General features: G+C 37.6%; 1 protein-coding gene across 1 annotated transcript in view; it reads left to right on the forward strand.

The window, feature by feature from the left end:
- REXO5 (RNA exonuclease 5) overlaps positions 1-19,541 on the forward strand; it is a 1,525,618-nt gene extending 1,506,077 nt beyond the window's left edge. The window contains exon 20 of the mRNA XM_044089498.1: positions 19,101-19,541. Within this exon, the coding sequence (XP_043945433.1) occupies positions 19,101-19,158 (58 nt within the window). The 3' untranslated portion in view covers positions 19,159-19,541. The remainder of the gene's footprint in view (positions 1-19,100) is intronic.
- The last annotated feature ends 6,380 nt before the right edge of the window (positions 19,542-25,921 follow it).

Raw genomic sequence — 25,921 nt, forward strand, 5'->3', positions numbered from 1 at the left:
ATAATTCCTACTACACTCATTCAGCCAACTGGGGATCACTATAAACGTGACAAAATCCAAATTGACTCCATACAGACCATAGAATTTATAGGAAAGAGATTGAACTCTGTCTTTCAGGGAGCATCCTTATCCACACACAGGGTGCTCTCACTCAGAAAACAAATACAGTCCTTGCTAGACACCCCCCCCAGCAATACTTGTATTGAAAGCCCTAAGTCCCATGTCAGCCACCATCCTACTGATCCCTGCTAGCAAGATTTTTCATGAGAGTTCTTCAGTGGACTCTGTCAGTCCAGTGGTCTGTTCTGTTTCACCCATTGAGTCTTTTGATTAAGCTGTCTCAGGTCTGCAGATGACATCTTTAATGTTGGCTTTTCTCGAATGACCTTTACCTAGGAAGGCCCTTCTCTCTTCCCACTCCAACAGCCACAGTAACCACAGACGTCTCCTTGTTGGGGTTGGGGGGGGGGCATTATCAAGGAAGATTGGTCCAAGGTATGTGGTTTCCGACAGAGACCAAACTGCACATCAACATCCTGGAGATGACAGCAGTCCTTATATTTTTGCAAGCCTTCCAAGATTGCCTCCCACTAGAAACATTAGCAATTTACTCAGACAACATGTTGGTCATCTGGTATATCAACAAACAGGGAGGGACCCGTTCATACCCTTTATGCAGAGAGGCCATGAGAATGTGGGAATGGGCGATCTCTTCCAACCGCTTTCTTCTTGCAACACACATTCCCAGGGATACCAACATATTAACGAGCAGACTAAGTAGATCCTATTTGAGTCTGCACGAGTGGTCCCTGAACCAAGCAGTAGCAGATCAGATCTTCAGCCACTGGGGCCTACCTTGCTGTGACCTATTTGCTTTCCCCCTAAACAACAAATGCAGTAAGTGCTTCGCTCTGATCCCTTCAAAGGGGGAGTCACCCAAGGATGCTCTAATCCACGACTGGCCCTTGAGTATCCTGTACACTTATCCTCCAATTCCCCTGATCCTGAAAGTTCTACAGAAAGCCAGCAGGTTAAACAGTACTCTAATCGTCATTGCCCCTTTCTGGCCTCATCAGGCATGGTTCCCCTTTCTCCGGTCTCACACCAAGAATCCACCATGGAGACTGGATCGCAGACAGGAGCTGATCTCTTATCTGGTGGAACATCACTCTTCCAACCTCATATCTCTAAGACTGACTGCTTGGTTCCTCCACTTCTAGTGATTTTAAGGCAGTCCAGGCTAGCTTCCCTAGTCTGTAGCATAATACTTGCATCACAGAAACCCTCTACCAAAAAGTGTACCATAGCAAGTGGAAGAGATTTTCCATCTGGGATTTAAACAGGAAAATAGACCCATTTTCAGCTCCAAATTTTGCCATTCTTCCCTTTTTGAACTCGCTCTTTCAACAAGGTGGCAGTTTCTCCACGATTAAGTTGCAGCTGGTGGTGATTGCCAGTTTTCACGCCACAGAGGACCTAACACCCATCTCCATCACCAGATTGTGTAAGGCCTTTATGAATGGCCCCCAGTTAAAGATCCTTCACCATGGGACCTGACCTTGATTTTGCAAGGCCCCACTCAGAAATCTTTTGAATGGCTTCCTCCTGTGATCTAAAGTTTTTTGCCTTGGAAGACTGTCTTTTGGTGTCCATTACTTCTACCAGGAGGGAACTTCAAGCCTGGTCTTCAAAGCTGCCATATGTGTCCTTTTTCAATGTCAGGGTTTCCTTGAGAACAAATCTTTCCTTTATGCCTAAAATAGCTACGGAAGCAAATATTAACCAATCTATTCATCTGCCATTCTTTTTCCCTAATTACTCCAGTGAAGGTGTATACATGCTTCATTTACTTGATGTTCATAGACAGTTGCATTTCTGTCTGCACAGAACGAAGGAATTGAGAAAATCAGAAAAATTGTTCATTTCCTTTTCACCCAGCCATTTAGGCAGAGCAGTGTCAAAGTAACTCTAGCAAAATGGATTACTAACTGTATTTCCACCATTTAGTCATTGAAAAGGGATATCACTTCCCCATTCTCCGTTAAGTGTCCATGAGGAGCCCTGCATTATATGTAAATACAACATAGATCCCAGAAACCACTGTACTTCAGTAATTGACTGCCATGTACGGACTCCAAGGCTATGGGCATGGTTGGGGGTAGGAGAATGCTGTTTCTTTACACCCCACAAAGTGACAAATAATGTGTCTATCTTTTATATATGTGCAATGTTCTTATATGCATAAATATTCCTATGCCTACTACTTATATTATTCTTATTCAGTGTATAAGTGTCTTCTCGTCAGTGTAGAGCTTTTCTCCCCAGGCCTCTGCTGAAAGGGAGTATACTTGTCATCCAAGACAGACCATCCCAGTAGACAGATGAAAAATAAATTAAATAAAGCTGATGCTAATACAATTTCAGTTCTACTTTTTGTCTTAGAGCCTTGAATGTATAGCAGATATCCCTTATTCTTGCATGAACTAAAACAAGTAAAAAGTCCACAATGAAAAGTCCCATAAGCAAAAATAGCAAAAAAGACCTGGGCAAACTTAAGTCTCCACTGTGTAATACCTTAAACTTCATTTGAAGGAGGCCCACAGGAAACATGTGAATGACCCCTTATCTACATACAGGTATTCCAGTTCCATGGCTTTTGGATGCCCACTGACTTTTTCCTTTTTATAAGTCTTTAATGAGGCATTCATAGTTCTGTACAAAGAGAATGTACAGGTCAGTAGTGGACTGTCATCTAGGGATTCACCCTCACAACCACTCATGTACAGGGGAATGGAAATGCACTGGTACCCTCCCTCAGCCCTCTCCTGGACCAGAAGATAAGGAATGCCTGCTTGTTGAAGGTCTTGAGAGAGGGAGTGAGGTACCCTGGGGATTAATTCATCTACCACAATAGAGACTAGTTCTCCCCCAGTTCTGCTCAGTTTAATAGGACACTAGAGTTATCAATCAATTGCTTTTCTTTTCAATGGTGTGAAGATTCCTGTATGCATTTCTTCTTTTCATCTAGTTCTGGATCTGTTAACAAAATTCAGACATCAGCCAGAATTCATCTTTATTGTCCCCTACTGCTTGAAATGGGTGTAGCTTCAAGCACTCTGATCCATGGCAGAGCAAGAGTCTGTCCCAGTGGAAGTTAAAGATGAGTCCCCTACAGTGGTATGGCAGGTAACTTTACCTTCCAGCCTAAGATTCCTTCATTCTGCCAGACCATCCAGTGGTGGTCTTAGCGGTCACTGAGGCTGCCAGAAAACCCTTCAGTTATTAGACGTACTCTAAATAAAAGAAGTTCTGTGCTTGTGGGAGAGTTATTCTCCGCTGCATCATTTAATTAATTTGTATGTAATTTTCACCTGTCTCAGATACCTGTTAAACATTTTAGTTATTCCACAGTCATGGTGCATATTTTACAATTTTTACAATTCTGGCACATCACGTTCATGTGGGCAGCAACACTGTGACTCATTACAGACTTGTCAGTTTCTTAAAGGGGGTGGGGTCTACTCTACATCTTTGCTTATCTTTAAAGATTGCTCATCTTCCATTTGGCTGTCTTGATACATTTGAAGGTAACTTATTGGAAGATGCTGTGAATCGCAGCAGTTACCTTCACCCACAAGATCTCAGAGTTACAGATACTGAGGTTTTTTTTTTCTTTTTTCAACAGATAAGCTCACTAGACACAAGTGCCCCATATCAGGGTGACCTGGTTAAGTGACTTGCATAGAATCACACAGTAGGCAAATAGAGGCTGAGGGTATAAAACTCTGATAAAACCCTAGATTACAGGAAGCAGCTTGTTAAGAGCGCAATCTTAGTACTTTGTGATAACTGTCAGACTTTCTTTCAGAAGAGATTAATCTCATTTTGTGTATGTGTGTAAATACATATATATATCACTTACAGTTTGCAGTTAGAAAAACTATTTGAGTGTTACATACTACAGTTAAAATTAAAAGCAGAATTATAATGCTACTTTTCTTTCCCATTTGAATCTTGCCTAGGTGAGAATAAAAATGAATCGGTCATCCATGCATGACCTTTCCCTTGGTCTTAGATCTAACAGAGAATGTGCCTTTAGATTGGAAAGACAAAGCTTAGTGTTAGCACTAGATGAAAGGAATTCAGTCTGTGCTACTAAAGGGAATCACCTTCATGTAGACATGCACAAAACCTACTATACTTTATTTAGAAATGTATCTATTTAAAAATGACACCACCTGTCATTATTTTCATAACAGTTGTTATATAGCAATAACACATTCTTATTGCCACTATTGTGTTACATTTACATATCTTTGCATTAATTTTGTGTGCGCATCACACGTGCATATGCTGTCTAGACTATCATGACTGTTTCTTAAAATCTCATTGATTCTTAATACTGCATGATGTTTTGGATAATTAATCGTTATATTATTCAAATTTTTACTTATCCTACATTCTGTCTGTGTTTTTTTTTGCCACACTTTACCCCTGCTGCCAATTATCAGCCTCTTCCCAGACAGTTGGTCCATTTGTTCCCTATCGGAAAGGATCAACTAGGATGAACCATCATTAACGCAGCCACCAGGTAATTTGTGGGATTTCTGCTTTTTGCCCTAATGTTCCATTGCACACTGGGCTGCATGAGAAAAAGGCTGTATAATGGGGTTGACTGTGAAGAACATTCACTTACCTCAGCAGTTGCCTTTAAGTAGCCCTGCCTATTAACCCCAAACATGGGATGTGGTTTCCCTGGTCTTCACCTCTCACCTGTCCAGTGTGCCCTTGCATGTACCCAGATTTTCCCTCCCCAGGAAAGGTGAACAGGCCGTACTCCTTCATTCTTCTCCCGCTCAAGCTGGTTAACACAGTGCCAGGGCACTAATCGAATCCCAGTCACCTGGGGTCACAGTCAGGACTCCATCCCTCTGCACCTCACAGCTAGGCATACCTTCCTTATGTTCTTTTGTTTTACTGATATTTTTTCTGTCCTAGATTGTAACTGCAAGGATTTTTCCACCAGTTTTACCACCCAGTTAAACAAAAAAAATAGCTTAATAACATTTAATAAAACAGACCAGCTTATTTTCCCAGTTACTGATTGAATAAAAAATGTACATCATCAGCTTAGAATTTATTTTATAGCTTTTGTTTACTGGGAAAGTCAGGCTGGCACAATGCTATGGATTTGTGGAAGGTGAGTAGGTTAGAAAGTGTGGGAATTCCAGCCTATGTTATTCTGTAAGGACAGCACAGTGGTGGGTTTTCTTTGGAAGGTTGGCAGTGAATTGTGCTGTTTTGTAGTAACATTACACAAGTTTGTTTAGCAATGTCACTTGGATGTCAAGTATGAGAGCAGACTACATTAGAGAAGGAAAGAGGAGAGAAGAGGCAATGTGTTTTCTTATAGTGTGTGAGAGGAAGGGTTTGGCTCTATAGAGAGAATGTAGTTTTTGTTGTCATTTTTCACTATATTTTGGATGTGTGCGTCAAATTTTAGGTTTTTCTCTACACAGATGCCTAGCAGGTTAGTATTTATTTTATTTTATTTATTTATTTGAGGTGAGCACAGCTGCATTGAGCTCCATTCAGCTTCCAACTTGTAGAGGTTTAATCAAGTCGGCCACTAGGTAGCAACATACTCTACTAATTGTATAAGATCCTTATTTCCTCTGTATGCAAACAGGTGAGCTCCAGAGTCTGAGAATAAAACTATCCCAAAACAAAACTTTAGTTCAGTCCCAATTCCCTTAGCTGTACTAATCCGTAAAGAGCTTGCTAGCAACATTTGGTTTCTGTAAGCTGAAAAGCTCTAACATAGTGTATTGGCTTACTTACATTTCCTGGCTTCTCTTTGTTTTTTTCTTTTCTTTTTGGAATCCCGCATGCTAGGGCTTGCTCTGCCCACTCCATTCGCCCTTTGGGCTCACTCCTCTCCCATACCCTGCCCCCATATCCCACACGCCCTCAGTACTTCTACTCTTGGGCACTAGGCAGACACTCCCTCACTCTATCCATCCAATTAGACGCACTTCCTGTTATCCTGTTTCCTCCTCCTGTACCTATACCATGCTCGTGCTTCACCTATATCTTCTTACAGCACTCCTATTACTATCTCACCTCACTACTTATCACAGTACATTCCAGACATCCACTTTTCATCATACCACAAACCTACCTTACCACACTGTTCCATGTACATATCTCACCATCAGTCCTACACTTATCAATATTACTAGCCACCAGTATTTTCCATTTAAATTAATACCTACTAAAGATAGTCACTATAATCCTCAGTTATTCAACAATGAACTTATCAAACGATTGAAACTACTTACTAACATTGCCTCTAGGCTACTGCTTAGTGGTGACATCCACCAAAAGCCTGGACCACTCTCGGATAACACCAACCCTCCTAGTCACTCTAGTCTCAACACCCCTACACATCCAATCCTAAACAGAAAAAAACAGACTTATTGATAATGAACATTAATATTAGAAGTATTGTCAACAAATCAGACATCCTCCATGCCAGTCTAGCCACATACACCCCAGACATGGTAATAATCACTGAAACAGAATCACTGAAATATGGCTAAACCCAAGTACAAAAGATAATGAAATAATACCCCCAGGTTACTGCATACTACGGGTGGATAGACTCAACAGAAGAGGAAGTGGAGTTGCTATTCTGTTTAAAGACCATCTCACTTTAACTTTCCTTGACTGCAAAATCCCACAACTTGACAGTGCAGAAATCGTCTATGCCACACTAACTGTAAATTCACGAAAAACACTTAATATAAGACTGCTATATCCCACTGGAAATAATACCCCAATTATAGAATATGTATTGCACTGGGCAAGTAGTACCCTTAGTCAGGAGACATTCATACTGGCTGATTTTAATTTAGACTGGTTTGCATGTGATACAGATCACCTGAACCTACCCGAATAGATAAAACTAGTAAAAAAACAATCAACCTTGGATTGGATATTACTAAATAACTCATGTCACTCATTCCAATCAGGTTGCCTTCCTGATGATCTGAACTACCACCTACCCACATTTCTTATACAACAACACATATTCCCACCAAAACCTACTATGTTTAAACAACTCAGAAAAAACATAACTTCATAACTTTAATCTTGACAACTTCCTAGCTGACCTACAAAGATACAATTGGACTCCACACAAATATCTTGACCTAGATGATGCAGTGAACCTCTTTAATAAATCTTTCTTAGATATATTAAATGCACATGCTCCTATCCTGTTAGAACCATCAGAGTAAAATCAAACTATGCCCCCTGGCTAAGCAGAGATACTAGGGCTCTTCTGAAAACTAGAGATAAAGTCTGGGAACTATGGTGCAAGACTAACACAGTAGTTTCTAAACAACAGTATCAGTAAGGCAAAAAACAAATAAAACAGGCTAAAATAAATTCCTATCATAGCATTCAAAACGCATATAAGAAAAAAAAACTCTAAAACTCTGGCTATAAACTCAGTCATTCATCCAGGAAAATCTACACCACCAACCCCAAACATCCACAACAATTCCGATAGCATAGCCACCATTTTTAACAAACATTTTACTGAATCTGTAATTGCCCTTTCCAAGCTGCAAACCCCTACTCCTGATACCAAACCAGCCAAATCTACAACCATCAATGCCTCGTTCTCTTTCACCCCATTTCCTAGAGCCACTATAAAAAAAACTACTCCAGAAATTAAAACCTACTACACTTGCCGTATATAACTTACCCAGTGAATACCTCAAAATTGCAGCTGAATCTATAGGCTTCCCAGTATCAATGTCAATCCTTATAAATAGACCCAAAAGTAGTGTAATGGTGCAAAGAGAAATACAGGTAAACCAAAAACACACCACCAGGGTTTCTGGACTCCACATGGTTTTATTACAAAAGTTAAGTGCTTTCATCAATCAAAGTACAAGTAGTACATTGAAAAAAAGAGTTTAAATGGCTTAAAATCAACTGTCATTGGCTAAAGATTAAACCAATCAACTTAAATTATAAAAATAGAATTACCAAGATTAGAAAATTCATTTTCACCACCACCATAAAATACATAAATAAATACAAATACTTTTATATTCTGTCATATAATTAATAATTCAACTTGAAAGTCTATATAGGCACAAAAGGTTCCTGACCACAATGGCCAAAATTACATTAGCACCAACCCATCTGCTCTCCACTCTACTATATGCCTCTCCAATTTTAACTAATCTAAGGAAAACTGACTTATCTAAGCTAGAAGCCTGTTAAAATTGATATGTTTGCATCTGACTGCCCATATAGAACACATCACTGTACAGCTTTAAGGATACTAGACTGGCTTAAGATTCCCAACATTATTCTTTACAATCAACTCTCTCTAACTCACAAAATTGTAACACAACCAACCAGAAAACCTGCACTACAACATATCACCCTTCCTTACAGTTCCAGCAGACCACTTTGTTCTAACAATAAGAACTTACTCACCATCTCCAAGGCCAACAATACTGTAGGAGAATTTTTATTTTCCAACTGTATGTCTCGTATATGGAACTCCCTTCCTAAATCCATCCTTTCAATCTCATTCACTAACCACTTTAAGCCATCACTTAAAGCTTATCTAAAAAAAAAAAAATAAGTGGCTGTGTTCCTGTACTAACCCCTCATGAATGCTCTGATGCATCACATTATACCCCAACCATATCCATCTTCTTCCCCTGTGTTTAATCTTTTATTCCTACCGGCCTGTCTTAATCTTATATCTTGACATAAGTCATACTTTACAAATAGTATACTAGCTATGTTCCAAGCCTAGGTTTTGTTAAAATGTAACAAATTTGTATTTTCTTATGTATACTACATTTTGTTTACTTTATACTTTGATTATTGTAATGTGTGCATTAAAATTTACTGTTACTCATGGAGCTTTTCTCCCAGGCCCCCGCTAAAAAAGGACCTGTGTCCAATCAGACTTTCCCGGTAAACAAATGTTAACGTAAAATTTTGTTTATTTTTATTTATTTTTTTTTTATCTACACAGATGCCTAGCAGGTTAGTATATGTGACAAGTTTGATTTTTTTTGTTTTGTTCAATGAGGTAACTGAGAGGGAGGCTTTTTTGATTGTAAGCTGTTTGGGAGTAAACAAGATCAGTTTGGATTTTGTTAAATATATCCAAACTGTAGCACTCTAGAGGCGGAACCGGACACAATAATGAACACGGCCAACATTATTAATGAAATAAAATAATAAGTAAACACTTATCTGGCTCACCGCATTTTTCATCTTGGGAACCTGAGACTTCTTCAGCTCAAATAGCCAAGAAACCCCTCCCCAAACATTTAAATGCATTCCAATTAATTAATTACAAATAGAACATTTCCACCTGATGTTATTTAGTTCCAAACACTGATAAAAAATACAAATAATACAAATCTACCTAAAAACACATATCATTAAATTGGATCCTATTAAAATATTCCTATTAAAAATATCCACTCAACGTAGCTTCATAAATCAAATGATGATAAAGGTACCAAACAAAAAAAAAAAACTTGTGTAGGAATCAAAATCAGAAAAAGTCTACTACTTCTCTAGTCACCTAAAGTTTTAGGTGACTAGAGAGTAGTAGATGTTTTAAAGTGCTGAAAAATTGTGATGAGAGGAGAAAGTGTTTCAGTGAGTGTCTTTTTAATCTGCCTTCTCCAAATTTGTTGAAGGCTTCATTCCCTAATTCAGGATCAATTTTTTTTTTTTTTTTTTTTTTTTTTTTTTTTTAATAAAAAGCAAAGTGAGCAGGCTCAGCAAATATCTGGCAAGTAGACATTCAAAAAAACGATGGCAAGGAGGCTCCAATAAAGAAGAGGGAGCTACCCCTAGAAACAAGGGCAGTCCACCAACTCTAATTGACTGCCTTCAAATGGTAATTCCTCCTCCCAGTAAGTCTGTAAATCCCCTCCATAATTTTGCTCATTTCTTTCTTTGGCAACAGATAATCTCAGACAAATGGGTTCTAAAAGTGATCTATTGGGGAAAATGGCAGTGAGTCCCTCTCTCTTTTTCAGGGGATTTCTCCTCATTCACCAGATCAGACTTCTTTTTTCCCTTCCTGTCTTTCAGCATTTGCTGACTCGGGTGTCATAGTGCCTGTTCCTCTTTCTCTGACAGTTAAACATTTTTATTCAAGAATGTTTCTCGTACCAAAGAAAGAAGCATCATGGAGACCATTCCTATCTTTCCTTTCTCAGTCAGTTTGTAAAAATTCTAAAATTCAAAAGGCTATTCCTCACAGCCTGTTACCACTTATTCCCTTTTCAGTTTTTTGGTAACTGTATTTAATGGATGCTTATCATATTCCTATAGCTGCAGATTCCAACCTTTTTAAGGGTTACTGTGTCTGGATTACACTATCAGTTTTCAGCATTACCCTTTGGATTATTATCCAGTGCTCCAAGGGAGTTCACAAAGTGTCTAGGCCAAGTGAAAACCTATTGCAGGCTGCAATGTGTTCACATTTTCCTTATTTAGACAATTTGCTTATCTTTTACAGAGTCTTTTTCAAAGTTTCTGGGATATCTCACTTGGGTAAGAGATCTCCTTCACAGACTGGGTTCACAGGAGAACACTCAAAAGTCTTGCCCAACTCCTTCCCACAATATTCCTGCAGTGTATCCTAGATATTTCAGTTCAAAGAGCTTTTCTTCCACAGGAAAATGTACATCTATATTTAGATCTGTTCCTGAATTTTTCCTCTCAGTCCAGGACAACAGCAAAGGAGTTTCTCAGGATACTGTGATTCTTATAGGTAGACTCCACGAGATAAAGTTTTCCTGGTGCTTTTCCACTGTTTTCCCGACATTTACATTAGTTTGCAGCTTATGTTTTGTTTTGTCTAAAGTTGCTAATGTGTTTACAGCAATCACCTGGTTGTTATTGCGTTAGATAGCCTTTCCATTTTGTTAGTGTTGATATACTGTTTCACTTTTCCCCCACTTTTACATTTCATTTTCAGTTAGTATTCTAATCGGGGTGTTAACTTGATGAGGGCAGTACTGGATATTCTGCGGCAGAGGATAATTTGCTGCTGTTTCTGACTGGGTGGACATGGTTGGCTGGAGTTGTAGCTGTTCTCTTTTTTTCACTTTACCTCCTCATTTTAATTGCACTTAGTAGCGCTCCATGCAGCACCACACTTATGCTGTATTAGACAGATGCAGGCACTATCAGTTTCAAAATTTCTTTAGGAACTGCAGTTAGTTCTGCATTCTAGTAAGAGCTGTACATATCTCAAAGTAAAATACTGGCACAGAGTTGCAGTTTTAATCTGACCTCAGAGCCTGTCTAGGCCAAAATATTTACCGCATTCTTTTTGGTGCTTGAACCAAATTTAACTTTCACTATTTTACCTTGAATCGATACTTTAAACTAGGTGCTGAAACACTATTACCGTCTAGTATTCTCCCTTTAACATCTTGTAAATTGACTTCATAGCCAATCTAGACTAGAATATTTACTGCACATTGTTATGTTAGTACTCGAACCTAATTAAATTTACATATACCCCCCCATTTTTTTTTCATTATAAACCTACGCAAATGCACATATGACAAATACAAAAAAAAAAATACCAAACCTTTTACAATGTTTACATTCATCCATAATAAACAATCATTTTATCCATGAGAAGTTATCAGTATTTTTTCAAAAGGTTTTTCAATTTTTGCTATGCTATTTATTTATGGGTAATCTTATGAGTTCTATAACAAATGGTTTGCAGTTATTTTTTACAAACAACTTTTGCTAAATTAATAAATTCTTTAAACATCAAATCTTGTTTACCTTTCCAGTTCAAAGTAACATTTCTGGCAGTTGCAAGAATTGACCAGATTAACTGAATCTGAGCTTTAGGTATTACATTAGGTATACGAACATTGAATAGGATTAGTGAGTTAGAAGTATGACAGTTATCAGACCATAAAGCCTTTACAAAATATCTGAAGTCTTTCCAGTATTGAACATTTCTACATTCAATGAGCATGTGAACCCAGTTGGCCTCTAGTAATGCATCACATTTCCAACATTTACTTTGACTGTTTTTGAGTATAAGATTTATTTTATGTGGAGTATAGAAACTCCTATTCATAAATGTCCATGTTTAGAATCTCCAATATAATGAAGAAGAGGTATCATACGTAGATTTCAATAACAATTTTTTGGATTCATTAGATATTTGTTCTCCATTAATCTTCACATAGTAATTCCAAAAATCTGAGTCAAATTTTAGAGTGTCTTCTCTTAGTAGCTTATAGATAGGTGAGATACTTAATTTTTGATCATCTGTCTTTTCAAGACACCTAATAAAAAGCTGGATCAAACTAGGTATAGATTCAGTCTCTAGGTTGATTGATAGTCTCATTTTGTTTTCTATAAACTGCCGTAATGAGTGTATAAACAACCATCCATCTTGACTATTATCAAAACTAAATAGAAGACAGTTTAGTGGTTTAATACTCTTATTTTCAACAAACTGATGCCAGAATATCAAGTTATTTTTCTTTAATTTTTGCATCTCATTGATGTTGAAAGAAGCTAGGCAATCTGGGGAGTATGCTATAGGGAATGTAAGAAATAGGAATTGTTTAACGTTGTAATTGCAATCAATTATAAAGTTATTAAATATTTGATTAATGCCATAAGAAAAATGATAAAACTTCTTATTAAATAAACAAAATTCACATAAAAGCCAATGAACTCTACTTATTCCCTATTTTTCCTTAAATTGATTTTCTATAGTTCTTACATCAGTTATATGAATCTCATGTATTATTTTCCAGCCAGATATATAGGTAGGTGAGATCCAATGTAATATTGCATTAATTATAACTGATTTGGAATAAAGATCTAAGCTAGGGAATGCTATTCCATTACTTTTCCAAGCTCTAATGTGCCATTTATATGCAATCCTAGGTTTTAAGGGGAGCCATAACAGTTTAAATAGCATGGAATCTAATTTTTAAATAAGTTTTTGGGAGGGTGTAGTATCAATGACTGTATATAAAACAACATTTTAGGTAAAATTATCATTTTAATTAAAAAGAGCCTATCCTCCATTGTGAAGAACATTTTATTCTATCTTTTGATTAGATCACTAATGGTGGTTATTAAATTATTGTAGTTTAGTGTAACAGACTCTTTCCATGTACTCTTTATACTGACACCCAAATATTCTAATACATCATTCTCCCAATTAAACAGGCTATTCTCTCTCAGGTATTTGTTGATCTTTTTGTTAATTAGTAATGTTTTGGATTTATTATGATTAAATTTAAGCCCTGAAATTCTTTCAGACTTAAGCTATTTATAACATCATGCAAAGAACCATCAATATCACCCAACATTAACAACATATCATCAGCAAATAATTGTATCTTAGGACAATAGTCCTTATTAACTTGAAAGCCTTTTATATTTTGTTTGTTTCTGATATATGTAGCAAAAGGTTCCATTGAAAGAGCAAACAATAATGGTGACAAAGGACAACCTTGTCTTGTTCCCTTGAGGATTTCTAGTGGTGAGGATAGACATTATCTGATTTTCACATAAGCTTATGCCCCACTATAAATTTTCATTAATAAGTTGAGAAAAATCTGAGAAAAATTCAAAACCAATTCTTTGTAGACAAGACCAACTAATAGAATCAAAAAAACTTTTCTATGTCTAGGCTGGTAATAGCTGTTTTTTGTATTTGCATGCTATGTCTATTAATGCTAATAATTTAATAATGTTACCTTACACTTTTCTACATATATTATTTTCAACTAATACTTTAATCCAGGGCCAAAATGCTAGTATCTTCTATTATTCTTCATTAACACTTCTTGTACCCTTGATATGCAGTGGAAGGTCAACCAGCTAGCCTTCCCTTCTGTTGCCAGCCTCAATGCACTTGGTATATTCAGGCAATGTAATAATTGCCTGATGTTCACAGATAATGATCTTTGACTTAACTTGTCACTATATATTGAAGAAAGATGCTAGTACCCAGCTAAATTTGAGGCCTCACTCTAGCAATTCGACACATCCTGTGACATCACTCACCTACACCATATTACACACATATCCATACTAAATTGTTGTACTCTGAGACAGTTAAAAAAAAAAGGATCCAAGATTGCTGACATTTCAAGGGCTCTGTAAACCCTTAAACCAGACAAATGTGACTACAACATTGTGGTGATCCATGTTGCGGTATACTACCTGGCGAGCAGAACCCTTAAGGATATGTAGAGAGAGATGTCAGAGGTTTGCATGCATGTCACAATTGCAGGAAGGACCCTGCTATTGAATGAAATCCCTCCATCAAGAATGATGCCAAAGTATAAAGAAAAGTTGATTGGTTTTAATAAATGGTTACATCTCTCATGTTATTCTGTTGTAATATAACATGTCAGCAAGGGATGAGATGCTTGACAATCGCACTTGTTCACAAGGATGGTTCTCACTTCTCATTCCAAGACTTCTACATACTGGCAAAAGTTTTTGCTGCCCCATTGTGCCTTTGTAGATAAGGTCCAGCTAATGGAGCTCCTAACCTAACATCCAAAACAAACCAACCACTGGACCACATCAGGGTGGCTTGACTTAATGATAGAACTCTAAGCAACAAACTGCTGGAGCTTGAGGGCCCTCCTGCATTTGGTGCACTTGTATGTATGCGTTGTTACATAAACCTGGTTTTAAAGCCAAAAAAGCATGCCTTCAGTACCTGGATTTTGTGATTATCACTCATTTAGACCTGCTGGAATCTGTGATGGCATATCCATAGTTGTTAGACACCACATTACATCAAGACAGATAACTAGAAACCCACAAGTGGAGCTTATAGACATTCACATCACACTAAACAGGATTAGCTATCAGACCATAGTGTGCTACAAAGACCCTCTGTGTGTCCCCAGAAAGTCATATAATATTCCTAAATGTTCTTAACTAACTCCCTATAAGCAGGAAGTAAACACTATTTTTCTAGTTGACTTTTAACTACCCGGTAATAAACCAGGAACCTATATCACCAATGTAAGATATCCACAAACAATTCTTAGATTATATAAACAAGAACTTGCTGGACTAGATTAAGGAATCCACTAGAGGACAGAATATACTAGACCAGATGTTAACAAAAACACCATCTTGTATGTACAATCACCAAAGGTATCCCCCTCATTGATTAAGGCAGATCACAAATGTTCATGTGTAACAGTATCACCAAAAATGTTGGTACTGTAGAGAGTTAGGCAGACAAGGTCTACTCACACTTGGACAGATGTGTCAACTTGGCAGTCACAACTAGATTGAAACAAGAGAAGAAGCTTAAAAATAAACTAGTGTGGTGGTCCACAAGTATAAATAAATTATAAAATATAAAAAGAAGAAATGCCCTAATGTATACAGCAGAATAAAAGACCCCCCAAATTAATGTGAACATCAAGCAGCAAGTTAAGATACTAAAAAAGGATATCAGAAAAGCAAAGGCATCCCATGAACTCAGACTAGCTAGAGAATCCCAAGACAATTAACGTCTGTAGTTATGTCAGAAAAATAAAAGCAGCACTCAACTTTGCAGAGAGCATATTCAGAATGGTGTACCTACTTTGATCCAGTGGAAATTGCATACTGGTGAATAAATTTAGTGCCAACTTTACCCCAGAGACATCTAGTCCAAGCCCTGTTATCCCAAAAGGAAGCAAGCCACCTGCCATCACAAAAGAACATGCACTGAAAATATTATCTAAAAGGAAGCACAGTCCAAGCCCTCTCACCCCAGATGGAAACAAGCCACCAACCATCACAAAAGAACATGCACTGAAAGTATTCTCCAAAATGAAGAACAGTCTAAGCCCTCTTATACCAGGTGGAAGCAAACCACCAACCATCACAAAAGAATATGCACTGAAAGTATTCTCCAGAATGAAGAACACATAGTGATGTCTGACAGTTTACCAGGTTGGCAGATAAACAACAGTAAACGAGCACTAGTGGACCCACTCCTCAATCACTTTAACCTGAGCATAGCAACAGGCTTTGTCCCACATGTGTGTTTGCACAGCTGTTCTGATGCCACAAGGGTGGCCCCACCAGTGAACCTGGGTATTACAGAAATCTGATCAGTGTAATGAATTTTGTATGCAAAACCATGTAACATACAGTAGCTGAACTAATTAACTATATCAAAAATCTTATCAGACTTTACCTCCAACAGTTTATTTTTGTCAAGAGTTTTTTGAGAAGGTTACTCAAGTTGTTGACTGCAGGCAAGCTTGTCCACACAGCATGCATTGAACTTGCCAAGCCATTTGATACTTTAACTGCATGCAAATATAATAAAAGAGCTGAATGAGCTCCAAACTGATCCATATGTAGTTAGGTAGATAGCCATCTGGCTTAGGGACAGGTCTGACACAGTAAGTGAGCATAATGGTAATCAGTGGAGTCCCCTCAGGGATCTTTGCTGGGACTGTGCTATTTGGTATATATTTCTCATTCCTCCATATATCAAATGACGATCTCTGGTTAACAAAGTTTGCAGATGATTATAAGCTGGGAGTCATTAAGCTCCCTGACATTCACATATTCCAAACATAGCTTTCACTTATCAGTAACGGATGTACAAAAATAGACTCAGTCAGTGCTGAAAGGTGCATCATTGTTGCACTGGGTAAACAACCGCTACTTTAAGCTTATAGTATTGAAAACACACCACTTCAAAATAAGAAGGTAGTGAGAAACCTGGGTAGGTAGCTCACTCGCATTTGACCATCATGTTGCAATGGTGGCTAGGAAATCTTTTTAATGTGCGCAGCTCATAGCAAAAGGTGTTTCCTGTAGGTCAAAATAAGTCCTCACTTCCTTGTACTCCCCACTTGTTAGACCCATCACAGGGTACTACACCCCCTTTGGGATGTACCTTACTAAGTATAACAAGCAATTGGAAAGACCTTAGAGATTCTTAACTAAAAAGATCAAGGTTTTAAATGACTCTGGCTACCAAGAGAGACTGGAGGCTCTCTCTCCCTGTATTCAGTAACATATAGACTCCTTACAGGCAATGGTTGCCTTGCAATAAGGGATCCAGTAGTCCATGAAGTCTTATGCCTCCAAAGAAAAAAAAAACGGCAGTCCTTACTAGTGCCATAGATCTAAAGCTACTCCAACAGATAAGTAGGTCAAGGTGGAGGGTAGATTTTGTCATACAGCATCTACCTGCCTTCTCTGGAACAAACTTCCTCTCCAAATTAAGCAGTGCAGCTTGCTGTCTGCTTTTCATAGGTTCATATGTAGGTACTAGGCTATTGGCCCTAGGGCCTATATAAGCCTAGCTAAAAAGGTACCCTGGCTTTCGCCACCCAAGAAAATTATTTTCCTGTGCCCCTGTCAAGCAGAGCCACAGAAGTGATCCCAGGGTGAATTTCCTATCTCTCATCCAATCATCAAGATTTTTCTTGAAGAGTCTTAATGAGGAGCTTTGTTCGATATAGATAGGTAGTTTGTTCCAGAGTATGGGAAGTCTCTGGGACAGAAATCTATCCCTCCAGCATGTTGTTTATTGTGGTGACAAGGTTTATTTCTGTAGAGCATGTAGCTCTGAGGGATTGGGATTTCTTTAAGTGAAGCATGTCCAACAGCTCTGGGTTTGACATAGCTTTTATGTTGGGCAACAATCACCTCTGAGTAGGCGATATGCGACAGAGAAAAGCTGGAGTTTTTTTAGACGGTCTGCGTAGGGCATCTGTTTGAGGCCGGTAATCCTATTTGTGAGGTATTTCTGCAGCCTTTCTAATTGTAGATGTCTTGTGAGGTACATACCAAAAGGGGCGCTGTATTTTATAATGGGTCTAATGAGTGACGAGTAGAGGGGAACAATAACCTCTTTTTTCCTGGATGAGAAACCTTTTGTGATGAGGTGTGCCATGTAGAAGGATTTCCTGACTACTGTGGTGATGTGATTATCAATGGAGAGACTACTGTCCACCTGTGTCCCAAGGTCTCTTATCACACTTTTGGTGTTAAGCAGACTACCGCCTATGTGGTAGTTCATAGGTACAGAGTTTTTACCAAAGGAGATGACAGTGCACTTTTTGGCATTGAGCTTGAGGCCATGGCTTTGACACCAGGCATCTGTCTCAGTGATTTAGGATGTCCACATCATTAGGAGTTTCGGTTATGGCACCTAGTTTGCAGTCATCTGCGAACTTCATTAGCCAAAGACCTTCTGTGTTAGGACCCAGGACTGAACCCTGTGGTACTCCACTTGTCACTGGTCTGAAGTCGGATTTGGAGTCTGTTAAAATGGATCTGGACAACTGGGTGGATATTCATAAATTCACTCCTGGTATGACTAGCCTATCCCTCCTTGAAAAGGGAGGTAACATCGAAGATAAGTAAGGTTAGGTACTGGTAAGGCTGGAATGGCCTCAAAGCTCAATTACCTTATATGATCCTATGAAAAGGCAAAAGAAATGGTTGAACATTGGTGATATGTGGCAGGGAAAATTGGAAGTAAGTAACTTAAAATGCACTAAATAATGTATAGGGATTTTAATGAGAGGCTCTTGATAAGGTTTACTACAGTGGGGGTGTTTTCTTTCCTTTACTCACCTGCCCTGTGAGTTAAACAAGTCAATATTACATTCTCTGGTAATAATAGCCACAGTAACAAATAAAATATGTCTGTACTAACTTGCAAAAATAAATAAAATAATGTGTTTTTAGAAAATTAGTCTGGGAATATTAGGAATTTAGCCTTTGTTTAGCTGATTACTTGCTGTTAAACATTACATTGTTGAAGGAAACTATGTTTTAGAAGTGTGTGTGGCCACGAAGTGTGTCCTGTGATGTAATTGTTAAAGTTGCTCTTTTTAATATGAAGAAAGCAGTGACTAGGGCCAACAGAATGGTGAGTTTCACATGTTGAAACAATAATGACTACAGTTGTTTTACTTTGTTGTTTAGAATTTGTTGTTCTACTGTAGCACTGACATGTTGTCTCTGCTTTTCATTTTCTTTTGCAGCTGCCAAGGCTTCATGCCTGGAATGTGCTTATTAGGAATAAAGGAAGATGAATCTTGAACAGCTTTCTGTTCTGGTAAAGAGGGTTTGAGACAACATCTGCACATTTGGATATAACGATGGAACATTTTTGTACTTGCATTTCAAGTTATGATGTGCTTGGAGAATCTCTTATACAAGTCCATATGGGCAGCACAAGTGTCCCACACACACACACTGTGCTGTGCTAAGTGGCCTTTGGCATAATTATGGAATATATGTCTGCAATCCAGCTTTTGTGCAGAGATTCATTTTTATACGTTTATTTTGAAGACTTGTGAAAGAAACGCATGTGTGCTGTCAGAAGTTGTTATTTTAGATTTTTTTTTTAACCTAAAATACATTTTTATATCCAGTATTTATTATTGGTGGCATTTGTGCAAATATATTGTCATTTAAAATTATTTTTCTGATTTTATTTCAGTATGATAAATGCTTTCCTTGGTAGTAGTTCCAAGCAGCTTTGGTTACTGTATGTCATGTTCAGTTAAGTATTTTTTCCAGGATCTGCAAAACGTGATTTCTTTCCTATAGGCAAAGTAAAGAAATAGGCTTTTTAACTCATTACATCCGAGTGGCGCCTCCAAGTGCATCTGCAGTCAACTGCTACTGAGGTCTCTAGGCATCAAATATTGCTTGTTCATATTTACATCAATAATTTCAAAACCATGCTACGTACAAGGTTTTAAAAGATTTCATCTTAAAGCTTAAACAACAGAAAACTCAACTGTGTTAATATTTGACTGCTGTCTAGTGTAAGTAAATAGATGTTAACTGTTGTTTTTATGATATTAATTTATATACATACAGTTGTCACATTTTTCTGAATATCTCAACAACCAAGTAACAGACAGAACTCTTTAGCCTCATATGAATGCGCTCAGCTATATGAGTAAAATGCTGTGGACAGTACATGTGTAACCTGAATGTTTGCTGAGATATTGTAGATTTACAAAATATTACAAATGTAACAGTTACGGTGTTTACTGTGACTTATACATTTCGGTTTAAGAATGAGAACATAAAGAATACTACCTCTATAAAAATAGTTATGCTGAAGAATTTGCCATTTATACTTCTTTCATAACCCCTATGGTTCCAGGGATATGAACATTTGTTTGAAATGTGAGGACATACTTTGATTTTGTCAAAAGGCTTAAGGTGTACCTATTGGAAGTTACAGTACAAACTTCCTAATCTCCATTGGAGTGAATGAGGGTATCAACATGATGTGTTGTTCAGGGCTGTCATTCAGCGGGGTGTTTACAACTTAGCGTTATTTGTCTTTTACTGGAATTCCAGTGGCCATGACCCCCACCCCACAATGTTAGAATTACTCCTCCATAACAGTTTACATGATCAGAAAATGGGGGCCCAGGACCAGCACACTGTGTTGTCTGCAAAATTTCAAACAAGCCCATCTTTATCGATGGCAAAGGGGATTCTTGAGTAGCTGAATATAAGGCCAGAGAAGTGAGATCTTTACCAAGAAATAAAAGTTATCTCAAAATTACTCCCTATCAGAAAACTGCCAGAAACAAAAAAAGGTAGGTTATTTTGGTTGGTTTCAAGTCCTAATCTAACTTGGTCAATGATTTATCAGCAGATTAAGGTACTGTCAGTAAGGTGATATTACCCTGTCCAGGAAAAATGCTCCTGTGGACTGACTATATGCATTTTTGTGTTTGGAAGACTCCATCACCATGGTAGTACTCATCTCAGTGAACCTCACTAGTTCATTTTAAAGCGAGTGGACTTTTGTGCCATTATTTCCAATCAGAGACAGCACAGTTTCCTTGGGAATTTCTTCCATCAAAGACATTGTTGAAAAAAATTGTCAGAGATTTCACTAATATGATCACCTTAAAAAGGGTCTTGCCTCAGCAGCATCCTTCATGTCACGGAGTGAGTTATTGGAGCTTACTAAAGTCATGGCTGATTTAACAAAAGCATATCTTAGGGAACACACCAGAAAGTTCTGGTAGATCTTTGATGTGTGTGTATCTTTTTAGAAGAGTGACAGCTGAGTACTTAAAGATTTTTCACCTGGCCAAAATGTATTTTCCTTGAATGAGTTTTTGATGCATTTGGGGTTTGCTTTTGCCCCTAGGTGCATTGACCTCAGTTGATCATATTAAGTTTGGGATAAGGGGCATGCTTTCCACGGATGTGCATATAGAAAATTGTGAAAAAAGTAATTTTTTTCAATGAAAGTCAAGTACTTAACCAAAACAACAGATGTGTAAGCAGAAGACCTACCTTTGACTGATGAGGCAGGCTTTATGATCATCTGGCTAACTGAAGAGGTGGGCTTTATGAACACTTGGCTGACAACTTTCATGGGCTGTGTGGCATGCTCACTCTTCCATCATGTGCCATGCATCTCTGTCCAGTTCTGAAGCAGTAGAAAGGAAGAATCAGGAATGGCTAAACAATTCACCAAAGGGAGGTTATATTACTGAAGATGGATCACCTTATGGGTCTGTTGTAGTGGTAAGTATATGCCATTCTTTTTTAACACTTTTATTAAATTATCACTCAAGACATAGGCAAACATATAGCAGTATAAAATAAAACAGACCATATTAACATGTTTCCAGCTAAATACATTGCACTTCACATATGGTCTTTTTTTAGAACTATCATCAGTCAAACATTACATAAGCTGCCCAATTTGTGCCTTCCCCCAAACCTCTCTCCTCTTCCTGAACATTATTCTGCATGGATTGTTCTCACAAGCTCCATTTATTTCTGTGTAATTTGCTCCTTCCCCTTTCTAAAGATCTCTCATTTCTTTCATCTCTATTACACTATTCAATACTTCAAATACAGTTGATTCAGACTTTGATTTCCATTTTCTAGTAATTGCTTTTTTGGCAGACACTAAGAATTGTAGATTCATAGATTAGTGCTATGCTAACTGCCCTCGTAGGCCATTTTAAGTCTAGTCAGTTACCCCATGGGAGACTCAAACCCTGCACCTTGTGTCTGTAAGGTAAACACCTTAACCATTATACCAACCTCCTGCCCTTACTGTGCCTAGACAATTCAAATCTTGAGTCCCAGCTCAAAAGAATAATTTCATTAGTTACACCCATTTGCTCAGCACATATTTCTGAGAGAGTACTCTGTATGGAATTTTTAAAATCTGCCATCTCACTACACTCTGAAAATATATGTTCCCAGTTACCTTTTTCTACCGTTTTCTTCCCCATCACACCTCCAGCATTTCCCATCTACCTGAAGAAAAATTATCTGAAGTCTGCTTGGGGTTTAAAATACCTATGCAAATACTTCTAAGCAAAAATCCTAAACTGTCCGGACTTTGTTACATACTTGGGCGCCATATATATGCCCTTCCATTGTTCCTTTGTCAATTGTTTATCCAACTTCTCTTCCCAGTTGTTTCTTGCCTACTCTGATTGATTCTTATAGCTGTTGTGCAGTATTTTGTATGCCCTACTAATTACCCGTTTTTAACAGTATCTTCTAGATTCAATTAAAAACTCTACCAGTGCTGATCTTTAATTTAGGATCCCCTATTCCTTTCTGTTTGCTAGTACTCTGATACCAATCCTTGAAAGAGAAATCAGTCTCTAGCTTGAAGTCCTGTTGTCTTCTTGCCCTTATCCCATTCTGTTACCTTTCCATCTCTAGTTATTTGCTTCAAATACCTTGGCTCACTTGCCAGTTTTCTCCAGTAAATTCCAGCCCCTTCTTCCTATTCTCTGTACCCCTAATTGCAGTCATCCCTGACAGCAAAATCTCCTTTCTCCATTCTCCTGTTGCCGTAGTTCTAATAATACTTCTGGTACTTTATGAATATAATATTCTGCGTGGCCGTTAGTGTTCTCCTTAAGGATCTGCATCCAAAATCTCGCACTCCTTATTTCTTGAAATTCACATGCTTCATCATCATCCCTTTCCAGTTTGAATTATAACTTTCCGCTTGTGTTATGTATGATCCTTAATTGTTTAGCTCTAGACAACCCCTTCCAATCAGGTAATCCTAAACCTCCTTGTTCTATCAGAAGAATCAACTTATCCCTCTTAACTCTTGCCCTCTTCCCCTCTCAGATAAATTCCTTCAACTCTTTATTACTTATTCTCTTCAACTTCTCCACTGATTGATAAAAATATGCCTGACCTGTATATTATCTTTTGTTTAGTTTTTTCCACACATATCCTTGGTTACCATAACAGAAGCCTTTTTAATCTGTACTACTAAATACTTCATCTTATCATGTCCCCATAAATATGGGTAATGCTGAACCAATTCATGTGTGGGTACAGAATTTACGGCTTGAAACTGTCTTAAAATGTTCTACAACACTCCGGTGTCCTTTTCTGGATTTGTCAGGTACAAAATAATATCATATTAAATAATGCCAGCTTTTCTTAATTATCATCCCTTATTTTATTTTATTTTTGGGGGGGTGGCTATAACAAAGGGGAAAAGGGACATCCCTGCCTGGTACCTCTGTTCAGACACAACTTATCAGAGAGTAACCCTCCCACTTTAATTCTTGCCTCTGATCTTTCATTATATCCTGCTAATTAACCTTATTATTGCATCAGGAAATGCAAATGCTTCAGTTGCCCTACTCAAAAAATCCCACTTTACTATGTTGAATGCTTTCTCTGCATCTAGCCCCAACAACAATAGTGGTATTTTCTCATTCTGCTTCACTCTGGATCATTATTATTCTGTTAATGTTCAGATTGCTTCCCCTCCACAAAACCTCACTGATCCATTTCTTATCAATTTGCCATTATTTTAGTTAGGATAGATACAAACACTTTATAATCATGGTTTAAGATTTAAATGAATCCATATGAAGCTGGGTCTAATGGGTATTTTCTATCGTTGGGTATTACAACCACCACAGCTTTCTTTCAGGATGTTAGTGCTTCCCCTCCTTTTTAAAATACTATTAAATAAAACCTTCCAGGTATTTAATCATTTTCTCTTTTTCTGAATTCCAAATTTGTATACGAATACAGTCTATTCCTGGAAGTTCTTATTCAGATTGATTATACACCATTTTTTTTTTATCTCATCTCCTCCTCTAACCTTGGCAGAATTACATCTTCCATAAATATTTTCATTTGTGCTCTTTCTTGATTTATACATGTTTTTGCTTAATACAAATGTTCATAAAATTTCCAAAATGTTTCTAAAAACCTAAGTTTGGCAACAACTACTTCCACTTTCTGTTGCCTAAATAGTTGTGTTAAAAGTTTTTGGTGCTCTGCATTATCAAAAATAGTTGCTTAACAACAGTCTTTCTAAATTTATGCATATTATCCAGACAGTCACTTATTTTCCCTTTAGCGCTGTGCCTCTTGTTCTGTGAGGTTGCCCTTATTCTGCAGTACTTTAACCTTTGTCAACCCCTTTAAATTTGTATTGCTTCTTAACCAAATCACTTTCTCTTTTATTTTTACCCTGTTTTTAAACTCCTTTTTAATTTTATCCCACTCAATAGCTATAACCTGTGTAGAAATTTGTCTTCCCTAATAACTCTTGAATAATTTCCACTACCCGTACTTTAAATTCCTCTTTTTAACAAGTAGGGAGGAAATCACCAGTGCCTCATTTTTACTTCATTACCCTACATTTTTTATTTTAGTTTTTATTTATTTATGATCTGAAATAGTTATTGGATGTGTGTCAAGGCTTTGAATTAAATTTACATGTTCCCATGAAATATAATTTCTCTCTCGTCTAGTCCAGTTACTATACCTTGGAGAATAATACACAAGTTCTCTCTGAGCTCCTACTACTGAATTCAAGTCTTCCATATCAAACATTTTCTTAAATTTCTTCAGGAATCTACACTCTTTTGTCATATTTTCCTTTATGTGCCCTCCTGATAAATCTTCACTATTGCAAATCAATTTCCAATCCCCATCTATAAGTAATATTCCCTGCTGAAAGCTGATCATTTCTCCCAAACATTTTGTAAACTCCATAATAGTAGTTTTTTGTGAAATATGAATACATGCCAGCATAATTCTTCTCCCTTGCCACTAGCCCCATACTACCACAAATGTACTGTTATCTTTTTTAATCTTCTCTCATGTTTGGAGCTCCTCTAGCAATTAGTAAAATTGTCGCCTCACAGTAAGACGCTGTCCGGTTCGATTCTCAGCTAGAGCGTCTTCTGCGTGGAGACATGCGTGAATGGGCGTACCTTCGTTGAAGGTTGTGCGTCAGGCCTGGCAAGCCTGTACATAAAAATCAACTGCCAATCATTAGCGGACCGGAGTTCCGTTGTGGCGACCCCTAAAAGGGAAAAGCCGAAAGACACAAACAAACTCCCCTTTTCCTTTGTCCCTGATGTTATGCAGAAAATCCATCCTGAATTCCTTTCTTTATCAAAATAAGATGTTCATTTCTTTCCAAATGCGTCTCCTACTGCATTGCTATTTGCATTTTTCTTTATACTTTTAAGGCAGTTTACTTTTGATGATTATATGGATAGTATACCCATTACGATAAGAAGTTATTGTTCCCACCTATTGTATACAACAGTTTTTTGAATGTGCATTTCCAGCTTTTGTGTTATTTGCACACATTAATGTTTGGCAGGCTGATCTTTTATGTAGTTGTTTCTTGTCATCTCTATTTGAATCTGTCGATTTTTTCAAGACTTTTTCTTTTAATGAATACCCTTTTCAGAACACCCCCATAATCTATTAACCTAGAACAAACATGCACATGTACATCTTTAAAAAATCAAATTCAACCCTCCAGATAGGAACAGTTAACCCAGATAGA

Source organism: Protopterus annectens, chromosome 12.part0, assembly GCF_019279795.1.
Source record: "Protopterus annectens isolate FY-2018-M chromosome 12.part0, PAN1.0, whole genome shotgun sequence".
Classification (NCBI taxonomy): domain Eukaryota; kingdom Metazoa; phylum Chordata; order Ceratodontiformes; family Protopteridae; genus Protopterus; species Protopterus annectens.